The 12,732-nt window shown below is 44.0% G+C and overlaps 1 protein-coding gene across 8 annotated transcripts in view; it reads right to left on the bottom strand.

The window, feature by feature from the left end:
* Window positions 1-12,732, bottom strand: part of EVL (Enah/Vasp-like) — a 275,108-nt gene that overhangs the window by 195,676 nt on the left and 66,700 nt on the right. For 2 of the 8 annotated variants that reach the window (XR_005009982.1, XM_036752864.1), the window contains exon 1: window positions 2,550-2,735. The exons of 3 other annotated variants lie outside the window; for them this stretch is intronic. Coding sequence is in view for 4 of the 5 variants with exons in the window: in XM_036752864.1 (XP_036608759.1) it covers window positions 2,550-2,572 (23 nt within the window). In the remaining variant the exon portion in view is untranslated. Of the gene's footprint in view, window positions 1-2,549; window positions 2,966-12,732 lie in introns of those variants that run through there. 3 more of the 8 variants (XM_036752867.1, XM_036752870.1, XM_036752869.1) reach the window with 3 other exon arrangements.

Raw genomic sequence — 12,732 nt, 5'->3', positions numbered from 1 at the left:
CCCCAGTTCAAACCTAAATCTGTTATTTCCACCCACTGCTTCTGCTTTCTGGGGCCAACCAGAACAAGTCCCTCATCTAAATGAGAGTCCTTCAAACACCTGCCACTAATACTCACGTCCCTTCTCACACCAATCCCTCTTGTCCCACCTCTGTCTTCTCTTCTCAAGGTTAAGCACGCTAGTTCCTTCAGTTAAGATTCATTCAGACTGATTTTGGTGTCTTTCACCTTCCTGGAAGCTCTCCCAATTTTTAGTCAATGAACATTTTCTCAAACGGGTTGCCCAGAATTGAGCACAATTCTCCAGGTGTAGCCTGACCAGGGCAGAGTATATAGAGAATCATCTCCCCAGTTCTGAGCATTAGGACCAAATTTACTTCATTGGTAGGACCTTTAAGAGTGGAAAAAGGTTTGAATACTTTTTTATATGTGCCGTCCCCCTGCTCCCCACCCCAGCCAGTATGTTATAATGGAAAAACTCTAGATTTAAAGCCAAAGGATCTGGATTTGAATCTCCACTTCACCATTTACTAGCTATTTCCTGTCTCTGATACTCACTGTCTGTGTAACCTTGGGTGAACAAGTAAGACTAGGATTAGATGGAGTTAGACTAGATAATCTCAAAAGATTCTTTCAAGCTCTAAAATGAAGTGACTAAAAGAGGTAAGCACTTTGAGGGCACGGACTGTCTCTGTCTCCCTAAGTGCCTAGCACACAGTAGGTACTTTAATAAATGTTTGTCAAATGAGTGCTGTTATCATTGAACGGACTATGGTTAACTGCTCTGGCAACTGTGGTTACACAGCATTCTGACAGATTCCAGGAACACCCCTTCACTCAGGCCAAAGAAACCTGCTGGCAAGTGTGAAATGCCACCAGTCCTAATTTCTGCCATTGGTTATAGAAAATAGCCCTCGCAGTAAGATCAGAGCTTCCTCACCATCTAGAACCTCTTTCCACCCATAAGAATAAGCCTTTCCAAATTCCAACTTTAAGGAGCAAGCCTCTTAAAGACAACAGAAACTGAAATCCTTGGATCTTAAGAGTCAAGTTTATAGAAAGACATCTATAGCCCAATCTTGTAACTCGTCTGTATGAAAGGGTGCCTCCCTCTTTCATTCATTCCCTCACTCACTCTTGTAATTATTACAGCTACTAAGGTGGTTGTTTTGTGATTATTTTTAGTAAAGGGCTAAGGTTGTAGCATTTTGGGAGATCAGAAAAAGGTTTTGTGAGGATGGCTGTAAGGCTGTCACAGAGTCCTGGTGGGTTGGAAGCAAGGCACTTGGATTCAGAGGATCTGCCTTTGAATCTTAACTTTGCCATTTCCTGGGTGTATGACCTTAGATAAATTACTTAAACTCATTGAACCTCAGTTTCCTCATCTGTAAAATGAGGTAATAGATTAGTTGATCTCTAAGGTCCTTCCATCTCGGTCATACCATCTATGGTTCCACTTGCACTGTCATTTCATGTTCTATGATTCTAAGGTCCCTCCTTGCTCTGACATTTCATATTCTGTGATTCCAAGGTCCCTTCTTATTCCAACATTCCATGTTCTATGATTCTAAGTTCTCTCCCAGTTCTGACATCCTGAGTCACTAGTCTTTCCAGCTGTTTTAACGTTTAGGCTTTGCATAAAAATAAAGAGTAAATCATTCTCAGAAAACCAGAGGCTTGCAGAGGTCAGGAATCCCAGCAAACACACTCCTTCATAAGACCCAAGAGGTGGCAACATACACAGAATCTGTCTGTTTGGCTTTTCAGCCCTGCCCCCCTTAATTTTCATTTCGCCCAAACTACCCTTCCCACACTGATACTCAGAGATGGGTTCTCTGAGGAAAGAGGGGGCAAGTCAGCTTCACAAAAGAAGCTAATTTGGAACATTAATAACTGCAGCAGCAGCTGAACCGCTTACTAACAGCAAAGAGAAAGCCTGCTTAGGAAAACCCTTCCAACAGGCTTCACCCGGAGCTCCCCGGCCAGGAGATTATTATTAAAAATAACAAACATCTGATGAAGTCAAAGCCAAATCTCAGCTCTACAGACTTGCCAAAATTCTCCGGCTTCAGCTACCACCATTAGCATTCTTCTCATTCCCCCCTCCCTTTTATTTATTTGTTTTGAAAAGGAGCATCACTCTCTCCAGGGTTTGACAAAGGGTGGCCCGACGCTGGGCTGTTTGGTATTCAGAGCCCCGCACCGGCATCCAGGTGGATCCCAAGCGATCCGTGCACCAGAAAAATCAGTCATCTAGCTATCACTTCAGCCTTCAGCTAGCATCCTTTCCCTGGATCCCGGGCTTTCCATCCCCACCCGCCCCCACCCCCCAAACCCTAATCTCCCCAAACCCTGTCTAACCCGCCAACAAATATTAAAGTCAGCCCTGCCGGGAAGCAGCAACGGCAGCCAGATCCCAGAGTGTCATTACACAGCAAAAAAGAAGCAAGAAAGAAAAAAGAAAAGAAAGAAAAGAAAAGAAAGAAAACCCCCCAATAAGCTTAGAACAAAAAGCCAGGCTCGGGCTGATGCGGGAAAGCGGGAGCCTACCTGAATTCTTCAAATGCAAACATGGCCTAGTAGGAGGCAGCTTCCTTGGGATCCACGGTAATCTCCCTGGCACGGAGGAAAACCATTTAGTTGGCGAGGCGGGCTGGCGGCGGCGCGGGGGTGGGAGCGCGAGCAGGAGGCTGGCGTTCTGCAACGTAGGGCCGGGAAAGGTTTTCTGCAGACACTGGCCTGCGGCCTCGGGCTCCGCCAGCTGCTGACAAGGAGCAGCTAACGGGGAAGGCAGGAAGAAAACCATGTGATCAGCTCGGCAGTTCTGATGAATGCAGCACCCTGGGAGCTGCCTCCTTCCCCAGCGGTGGCAGGCAGGTTCTGGGCAGGACCCGCCTGGGCCACGCGCTCAGTCCCAGATCCATTGGTTTCACCACCACGCCTCCCCCTCCGGGCTTTGCATCTCTAAGGGAGGTGGGGGTTGGGGGAGAAGGAGAAGCCAGCCTTTGTCATTGTCATCTGCTGGGCTAATTGGGGGAACCCGGCCGCAGCTCCCTGGACTTACTGGGGTAGTGTGGCTAGCCATGGTAGTGGGGGATGCTTTCACCCTGCCCGACTTGGGAAGAATCCTCAGAAATCTGGTGCTTCTGCAGGGGGCTGGTCGTGTCCCTTCTCTGCTCTTAAACCTCCACTCACTACCTCCTGTCTCTCAAGTGAAGACCCTTTCCCTAGGACTCAGCGTCCTTTGCAATCTGGCACCACCCAGATGGCGGGAGTTCCAATTTTGCCTCCGAAGCTTATGAGTCGAATTTTGTGATTCTGCACTAGTCCGCGCCTTCTCTGACTCATGAGAGGTTTGGCCTCAATGGCCTTCCCTTTCCAATCTTTTCTCCTAACTCCCTCCTTCAGCTCGATTGTTCTCTCTGCTTGGAATATTGGCTGTGTCTCATTCCATTACTGAATCTCTACCCATCTTTTTAAGCTCAAGAAGAGGCAAGGAGGAATAAGGGCACACATACGGAGCAAGGACTATGTGTGTGCACGAGTGTGTTTGTGTGTGATTTTAAGATTCCTCTCAGATCTGACATTCAATGTTTCTATGATCATATACGTATAATTAGATAAGGTCATGGAAAATTCTCCAGAGCCAAATTTCACCATTACCCATGATGGTGGTGGTGGTGATGGTGATGGTGGTGGTGATGGTGATGGTGATGGTGGTGGTGGTGGTGGTGGTGGTGATGGTGATGGTGATGGTGATAGCCTCATCCCCACCCTCCAAAAAGGAAAGAAAAAAGCTCAGTAAACTTAGAGCAAACACCCAGGCTCAGGCTGATATAGGAAAGCGGGAGCCTACCCGAATTCTTCAGATGCAAACATAGCCTAGTAGGAAACAATTTCCCTTGGGATCCGTGGCAATCACATAAAGAATTTTAAACGTCATTCTGAGTTTTATTTCTTACACCTTTGTTGCTGCCCAATCACTCCCAATCACTATGTAAAACCACAAGCAACTCAGAATGTTGTTTCAGGATAAAAGAAGACTGGGAAATTTGTTAAAATGTGAATATTTAAAGTCTAATTTTCCAAGAGCCTGTGGCCCTGAGTTGTGACTCTAATCCGAGCCTCCTTATTGGCTAGGTACTTTCATTAGTAAAATCACTAGGTCTAATATCCTAGGACAGGCAGGTAGCTGTGAATAGAGCACTGGAGTCAGGAAGACCTGGGTTCAAATCCAGCCTCAGGTACTTCCTAGCTGTGTGACCCTGGGTGAGTCACTTAACCTCTGATTACCTGACAAAATGGATCCATTGGAGGAGGGAACGATAGGTAAACCACTCCAGTATCTTTGCCAAGAAACCCCAAATGGAGTCATGAAGAGTCAGAAACTACTGAGCAGCACCACAACATCCTGAGAGAAAACTTAAATGCCAAGAATTAGTGGGAAAATTAGGACCCAGAGAAGGGGGTGGGGGTAGGGATGACTCATAGCTAGTCAGAAGCAGAGCTGAAACTAGCCTTTGACTCCTAAGCTAGCATTCATTCTGCTACTCCACCCTTCTTTTCCCAGCAGCTCTGATAGTGAGAAACTTAAATTAGGAGTGATGAGCTCTATTCTGGACTCTCTCACAAACTCACTACGTGACCTTGGGCAGGCTGCTGGTAGGGGAGATCACAGAATCACTGATTTGGAGGTGGAAAGGCCCTTGGGGATCATCTTGTCTCTCATTTTATAGATGTGGAATCTCAGGTCCCAACACGGTGGGTGATTTGCTCAAGATCACACATACTAAGTGACACAAGGTGGAATTCAAACTTGGGTCATTGGACCTTAAATCCATAACTCTTTCTCTAGCACCACTTGGGGCAGAGTAGGAACTTCAAATCTCAAGTTGTCAAGCAGTTTTCCGTGTTTTCCTGGAAAATATGCTTTGTTGAGGGGTGACCAAATCTGGCCTCTCAATGGGGTAGCCATGGCCTGGACCGGAAGACCAAAGACCAAGCTTTTCTCTCACTTCTTTTTCTGACTAGTTTTATGACCTTTGGGAGATTCGGGAGGGCGTGCTCCAAGTGTGTGAAATGGGCAGCACTTCATTTTTGTGCCTCAGTCTCCTTTTCTGTAAAAGGGGAATATTTAGGAAGACTGGTCCTCAGGGGAAGGCTGTGGAGGAGCTAATTCTCATTCCATGACACTGTCAGTCAATGCTAACTAGTATAATTAAATTCATTACCCCAATCCACCTGTTGTCAGATGAGTCATTATAGAAATATGATAGAACTAGCAAGGCAAGGACTGAACCCGAGGCAAACATTGATATGCATGGCTAAAAGCCCAGGAGAGACTGCAAAAGCATGATTGAATGGTAAGGCACTGGGGCAAGGTGGTTTGAACATAATAATACAGAACTGGGAACTCTTCTGTTTGGTCTGGGAGAGACAGGAGAAGAATGGATTTCCTGAGACCAATTAATCAATCAATTTATTAAGAGTCTACTATGTGCCAGGTACTATACTAAGTGCCAGGGACACAGAAAGAAGCAAAAGACAGTCTTTGCCCTCAAAGAGCTTATGATTTAATGTAGGATACCACATGAAAACATATATACTGAAGAGTTGACATTTCCACCTATTCTTTTTAATACTTTCTAGGACTAAAATAAAAAGTAAAATAAAAATAAAAGCCAGGTCTAAAAGGTAGCAGCTCACTCAGGCAGCTAATAATCTGTGTGAAAAATATAGAAAAGCATGATGATTTTGATCATGTCTACAAATATATAAGGGGTCATCAAGGGGAAGGATGGCCTATATTTGTTCTGTATTATTCCATAAGACTGTTCTTGTTCAGTTGTTTCAGTTGTGTCCAACTCTATATGACCCAACTTGGGGTAATCTTGGCAAAGATATTGGAGTGGTTTGCCATTGCCTTCTCAAGCTCATTTTACAAATGAGGAACTGAGGCAAACACGGTTAAGGGACTTGCCCAAGGTCACGTAGCTACTGTGTCTGAGGCCTGATTTGAACTCAGGAAGATGTCTTCCCGACTTCAGGCCCAGCACTCTATCCACTGCGCCACTTAGCTACACAACTAGGACCAATAAGCAGCAAATTGGAGTAAGGGAGATTTCAAATAAAGATGAGGAAAAAACCTGCCTAATAATTCTAGCTGCCCCACAGTGTGATGAGCTTCCTCAAGAGGCAGAGATTCCTTACCCCAGGAGATATTTAAAAGGAGGTCAAGTGGCCCCTTGGTGGTGATGTTGTGGCATCAGTGGGCTGTATAACCTTTACAATCCCTTTGACCTAGAAGATGCAATGATTCTTGAAGTCCAAGTTCAAGTTGAAGTGCGTAAAGAATACATTTTCCTGCCTGACCAGCTAACTAAAGAAGCCCAGAAATCCCTGTCAGGGAAGCTCAGTTACCCTGTAAGTGTATGACCAGCAACAACAACCCAAAGACCCTTTGCCTGTCCCAGGAATTTTCTCCTCTCCCTCCCCACCCCCCCCATCTGAATCAGCACCAGTCCATAGTTCAGGCTCCTTGATCTCTTCCTCCAGCCATTTATTCTGGTTTATTCTATTAGACCCAACTAAGAATCTGTAAAAACCCACCAGACTTTACTGGTTTGAAAGAGGGTGCCCTAGATGGGTGTCTATTCCAAGCAAGAGCCCAGAAGATCTGCCTTGTTTCCATCATTCTCCCTGACTACCTTTTATTTCATGAACATGTCTGTTCAGTAAGCATGGTTTGCTTTATTGTCTTCTTGGGAGCTTCTTATTCCCTTCTACTGGGCCTGGGTCTGTATTGACAAGGTGCCACCTCACCCATGAAGTCTTTCCTGATCCTTCCAGCTGCAAGTGATCTTTGTCTCTCCCAATTTGTTTAAGAGCAATTTATCTGTACCTCTGCCTTATTGCTTATCATACTTGACCTTGTATCATACTTGTTTGCAAACATGGTTTATCTCCTCCCCCCTCCTTTAAATTAGGAGCTTCTAAAGAGCATGAACCATCACCAGTTGTCTTGACTTATGTCTTGCCGCTGGACCTCGATGACTCTGGAGAAGAAAGTGAGGCTGATGGCTTTGCACAGTCCTGCCTCACTTAAATCCAATTCACATGTCAGTCAAGACATCACCCTCCTGACAGCATTGCTCCTCTTTGAGAACAAAGAATGAACAGCAACAATCCTAAAGAGAAGAGACTACATCTTGTTTTATCTTTATATTTCTAATATTTAGCACAGGGCTTATACGTAGCAAGCACTTAATAAATATTTACTGAATAAAATTCTATTATTTATTCTTTTTCATTAAAATCATGGAATCTCAGAGTTGGAAGGGACCTGAGAGGTCAACCAGTCTGTCCCTTTTACAATTGATTTCATAAATGGTCATCCAGCCTTTGCTCAAAGACTTCAAGTGAAGGAAAACTCCTGAGTTTCCCCATGCCACTTTCGAAAAGTTGTAATTGTTAGAAAGTTTTTTTTTTCTTTTCTTTTTTTTAAGGTCCATCTTAGGTTGGAGTGTCAGTCTGGTAAATAAGGATGTCTGGATAGAATTGTCTAAAAATAATAATTACTCTTCCAGATGTGCACAGGGTACAGGCTAAGTTAAAGATACTGGAGGATACCAGATGTGCATAGGGTACGGTCTAAGGTAAGGATACTAGAGCAGTACTCCTGGAAGCCTAGGTCACCTCCAGAGAACACACTAGTAGGAAGTAGAAAGCTCAGTCTGTGTCCACATCTGGAAGAAAAGGGCAAAGCAGAGTCTGCCTTCCAGATGTCTAACAAAGTCATATGGGTATCAGTAAATATTAGATTGACCACATTTGTTCTCTTTTCTTTTTCGCTCAGAGGGCACACATGAATTTGATTTAACTATGTCACATTATACCGATACAGGCCAATCCCCTATGATGTACAAAATATTGTCCTGGAACTGCAGGCAGTATGAGATAAACAAGACATCCATCGTCCCCGTGCTCAAATCACTCATCATCATCACAACTCACATTTCTATGGCATACTGCAAAGCGCTTTTCTCACAACTATGTAAGTAATTAGGGCAAATGGTATAGTCCCAGGTTACAGGTGAGAAAACTGAGGCCTATGGTCACAAAGTTAGTCAGGGTCAGAGGAAGAACTCAATCCTAGGTCTTCTGATTTAAGGTCCAGGGTTTTTACCATTATATTACACATCTGATCTAATAGGGGTGTCTTGCTGTTCAGAGGACCTGGTGTTGCAACACTTTGGCTAGCAGATGCTGTAGGGGTGAAAGACCAACACGAGCCCAACAACAAGAACCCTGCCAGCACAGGTTCTTTCGATCTACTTTACTAAGGAAGGAAACATTAAGGGGTTAACAATCTCACTTCAATCCAACAAACAAATATCATTTGCTTTGTTTAGGGGAAAAAGCCAGCACCCTGAACTTCAGAGCAAATACAAACAAATTACAAACATACGTTATAAACAGACCAAATACAATTCATAGTTACCAAGAAACCAACAACATCTGGATGAGCCGGGAGGTTCTTACAGCGGCTGCCCAGAGGCCCTCACCAGCACTCCTCTGGGAGTGAGAACCTCCAACAAATAGCTCTGTTTTCTCTTTTTTTATAGTCTTTAGCCTTCATCACACATCATCTGAGCGACCAGAATTTAGGCTCCTACTGTTGGCTCTGGTCTTAGCAACTCCACTTAGGGCCCTGGGAGCTTCACGCCCACATAAGCTTAGCACCTAGTAATTAGGGGTTTGGGTCTGGAGCTTTGCACCTAGTAAGACTCAATCAAAGATGTTTAATTAATTTAGCATTCTAAAACAGTTAAAAAGTCCCAACTTCATTGGTATTACACCTGGTCACTATAAGCCTATGTGACTAATGAAACATAGCATGCCCCCACTCATGGGTCCCCAACTGGCCAGTTCCTGCAATTGTTTCTTTCTTGTGCTTGATCTTATGTTTGGTCCAAATAATAGTCAGTCAATAATCATTAATTAAATGCTTATTATGTGTCAGGTGCAATGCTAAGCACCAGAGATCCAAAGACAGGCAACCCCTCCCCCACAATCAGCCAGATGGTGCCCGGCATAATCTCTCCCCTGCCTCGCAGGTACTTTATGACGTCACTAACTGGATTTTAATATGACTGAAAAAGCGTGCTCTTGCTTGAGAGCCCCCACCAGAGAATTCTGGATTGCTTGATCATTATTGGAACGGACTGTAATGCTTTGCTTAGCGTTAGGTTACTTTGTGATGCTAATGACTGGTTCAGACTATGACTTTTTATGACTTATGTTACTAGAAACTATGTAAAACTTATACATTGGGTACTTCCCACTTTGAACAAGAGAGTCCTAAGGTAGAAAACGATTCCTAATTCTGGCCAATTTCAGACCAAGCTGCAACACTATGGAAATCTGTGACACTGGCTTTTCCAGCCTCCCAAAAAACCATTCCATCCCTTTGTGGAAGACCAGCTGGCTCCCACTCAGAGATGATGCATTGCCCAAAAAGTATATCAGCATTTGGATATTCTTGGGTCCAGAGATGACTGTGGGCTGAGGTGTACAGGTTCCTGTTGAGTGTCCTTGCCAATAAACACCCTTCACCAAATGAGTGAGTATGGACTCTTTTCGTGCATGACTCAAGTCCAAATTACAACTCCAAGTCCTCACAGAATAGCTCACAGAGACAAGATATGTGTATAGATGACTATAATACAAATTAAAATGTCGGCACATAGGAGAATTCCAAACGAAGAATAATGAAAGATCCCAGGATGGAAAAATCATTTCTAATGAGTGAGGTATTGAACAGGAGGGAATTATCAAAGGCTTCATGGAAAAAGTAATAGTTCAGTTGGACATTTTAGGAAAGAAAAATTTCCCCAGGTGGAGCTGGTCCACTTCAAAGACAGACAATCCAAAGTACAAAGGTGGTAAAGGGTAGGATGGGAAGGGAGGGCATGATGAGTAATCTGGTTTAGCAGGTACATAGGACACATAATGGGAAGTATTAGAAGATAATGCTGAAAAGGCAGATGGGAATGTGGAAGCACAGGACATATGCAACATATATGAGCATCAGCTTTATAAGTGCCAAGATTGTCAGCCCAAATCATTCTTTTGTCAGCACTGGACATTGTCCAGAGGGCTTTCACACAATTCCTTATCTCAGCTGGTTATTAGGTCACCTGGGAGATGTGCAAAGAGCAAATGTTACTGAGGATTTATCAGAGGCAGATCATAGATTTGGAGATGAAAAGGACCCTTAAAGATCATTTAGTCCAAGGGTTCTTCTTTTATTCTTTTGTGTGTCACAGACTCCTTCTTAGTTGAGAGAAACGTATAGATCCTTTTTGGAATAATGTTTTTAAATACACAAAACAAAACACATAGGAATAATAAGGAAACCATTTATACTAAAATAAAGCTTGAAAATATTTTAGAAAATAAGTTCATAGAACTAAACTTAAGGACCCCTGATTTGATCTAATCCCTTCATTTTATAGATAAGGAAACTGAGACCCAGAGAAGACAAGTGAGTTGGTGACATATATAATAATTAGCCAAGCCATGATTTGTATTCAGGTCCTCTAATTCCACATCCAGGGCTCTTTCCATTACATTGTTGACATGTAGTACTCAACTATACGGGAAATTAAATACTTAGCTCTCCCTTATCTTCCTCAGTTCAATTCAATAAATACTTATTACATGCCTCCTGGGTGATGAATACAACACCAGGAACCAAGGAGCTACAAAGTACAAAAAGACACAGTCTCTGCCTTCATTGAGTAATCAATCAATGATTAATTATTAAGCACCTCCTGTAAGTTAGGTGCTCTCTTTATGGGGCTTACATACTAGGAAGACTCATAAAAATAACTATAATACAAAGCAATACACAATAAATGCCCAAGTAACATTAAGAAATGGAGAAGAAGGCTTCTGGAGTACTGTGGGAATTCCATGTGGAGGATTTCAAGGGGAACATGGAGAAGGGTCCAGATGTCCATCACACGTTCCCAAAGTGGGTGATACCACCCCCTGGGGGATGCTGGAATGATCCGGGGGGATGGTAGTAGCCTTGGGTGCAATTGGGGGGCCTTAAATAAAAATAAGGTGTTTTAACAATCTGCCTAGCACCTTCTGTGGGGGTATAAGATTCACCCACAGCCAGCACCCAGAAAGCTGCCAACAGCACAGGTTCTTCTGATCTGCTTAATTAAGGAAAGCAAGGTGAAGGGGTTGACAAGCTTACTTTTAATTCAGCATTCAAATATCATTCAGTTAGTTCAGGGGAAAAATCCAGCACCCTGAACTTCAAAACAAAATGCAAACAAATTACAAACATCAACAGACTTTGTCTGATTCAAATCCCAACACATAGTTACCAGAGTTCAACAAAGTCTCAGCATCCGGGTTTACAAGCTGGAGGGCTCCTTAGCTACAGCTGCCCAGAGTCTCCTCATCAACACCATCTCCAGAGCCCCTCACAAATGGCTCTGTCCTCCTTTCTTATAGGGCTTCAGACATCAAACATCATCTGAATCACCAGAGCTCAGGCTCTGGTGATTGGTCCTTGAGTTGGCCCCTCCCCTTAGGACCCTGGGAGGTTCACACCCACATGGATTACGTTAATACTTAATGGGGTTTGGGCCTGGGGCTTAGCACCTAGTAAGGCTCAATGAGATAAATTGAGTCACTCAAAGAAAACAAAGGCCATTCTGGTTACACTCCACCCCTTGTTCTAGGATACATGATCTAATCAGCCATGTATCTTAGAACCTACATTGTGACCCAATTACGAAGGAAACTAAAAGATATCATTCATAATAAAGCAAACATATCATTCAGTGACATTCCCAAATATTGGTTTACAATTCAAATGTGACCCACCCCTAGGTCCCAGCAAGATAACTTCTTCAATCAATCATTCCCAAAATAATTGTTGACTATTCAAATGTCCACCCCTAGGTCAAAGCAAGTTAATCTCTTAAGCTCATAAAGTGTCCAAATAAAGTGCTTCTTCAGCAGCACACTGCCATTGCAGGCTTTTTCCCAGTACCCTGAGGCACAGGCATGCTTTAGTTAGTAAAGTCCTAAAGCAAACAGACAAACAAATAGAGTTCTCTTGGGGATATCTCCTCCCCAAACTGCCGTTGCAGGCTTCCATGTAGCACCCAAAGTCCCAATTTCAAAGAAAGAGTCCAAACAAAGTTCTTTTAGAGTCTGTTCTCCCCATTAAGTTCCAGTCCCCGGTTCCAAGTCTGGAGGATTGGGCAATAAAGTCAACAGGGTGGGGTCCCTGGGGGTCCAAGGCACTTTCCCCACCCCAACAAAAACAAATCCATGCCTCCCTCCTGGATCCCAAGCAGCCCAAGCTGAAGGGACCAAAAAGGCAGACTCAGTGCCTTGTTGCAAAGTTTCCATCTTGCCCCAGGGCTGGACTTCAGGCTCCTGGGTTCCAACTCCAGCTGGCCTCACCTGGCTTCTTCTGGAATCCTGATGTAGGTGGTTCCCCATCTTTGTGCTCACCTCACCAAAGTCAGCTGGAAAGCAGCTCACTGCTATCACCTTTCCAAAGTTCTAATGCAGGCAGTCTTCTGCTCTGTCTGGGTCAGTATTTTGGCAGCTGCAGTCCGCTTCTTTTTTCTCACTAGCCCCTCCTGCCAAATCTGTAGGAAGGCCATTCTCCAACTCTCCAAGGCCATTCTCCACTCCT

Source organism: Trichosurus vulpecula, chromosome 3, assembly GCF_011100635.1.
Source record: "Trichosurus vulpecula isolate mTriVul1 chromosome 3, mTriVul1.pri, whole genome shotgun sequence".
Classification (NCBI taxonomy): Eukaryota; Metazoa; Chordata; class Mammalia; order Diprotodontia; family Phalangeridae; genus Trichosurus; species Trichosurus vulpecula.
This window is presented reverse-complemented; position numbering and strand designations above follow the sequence as displayed.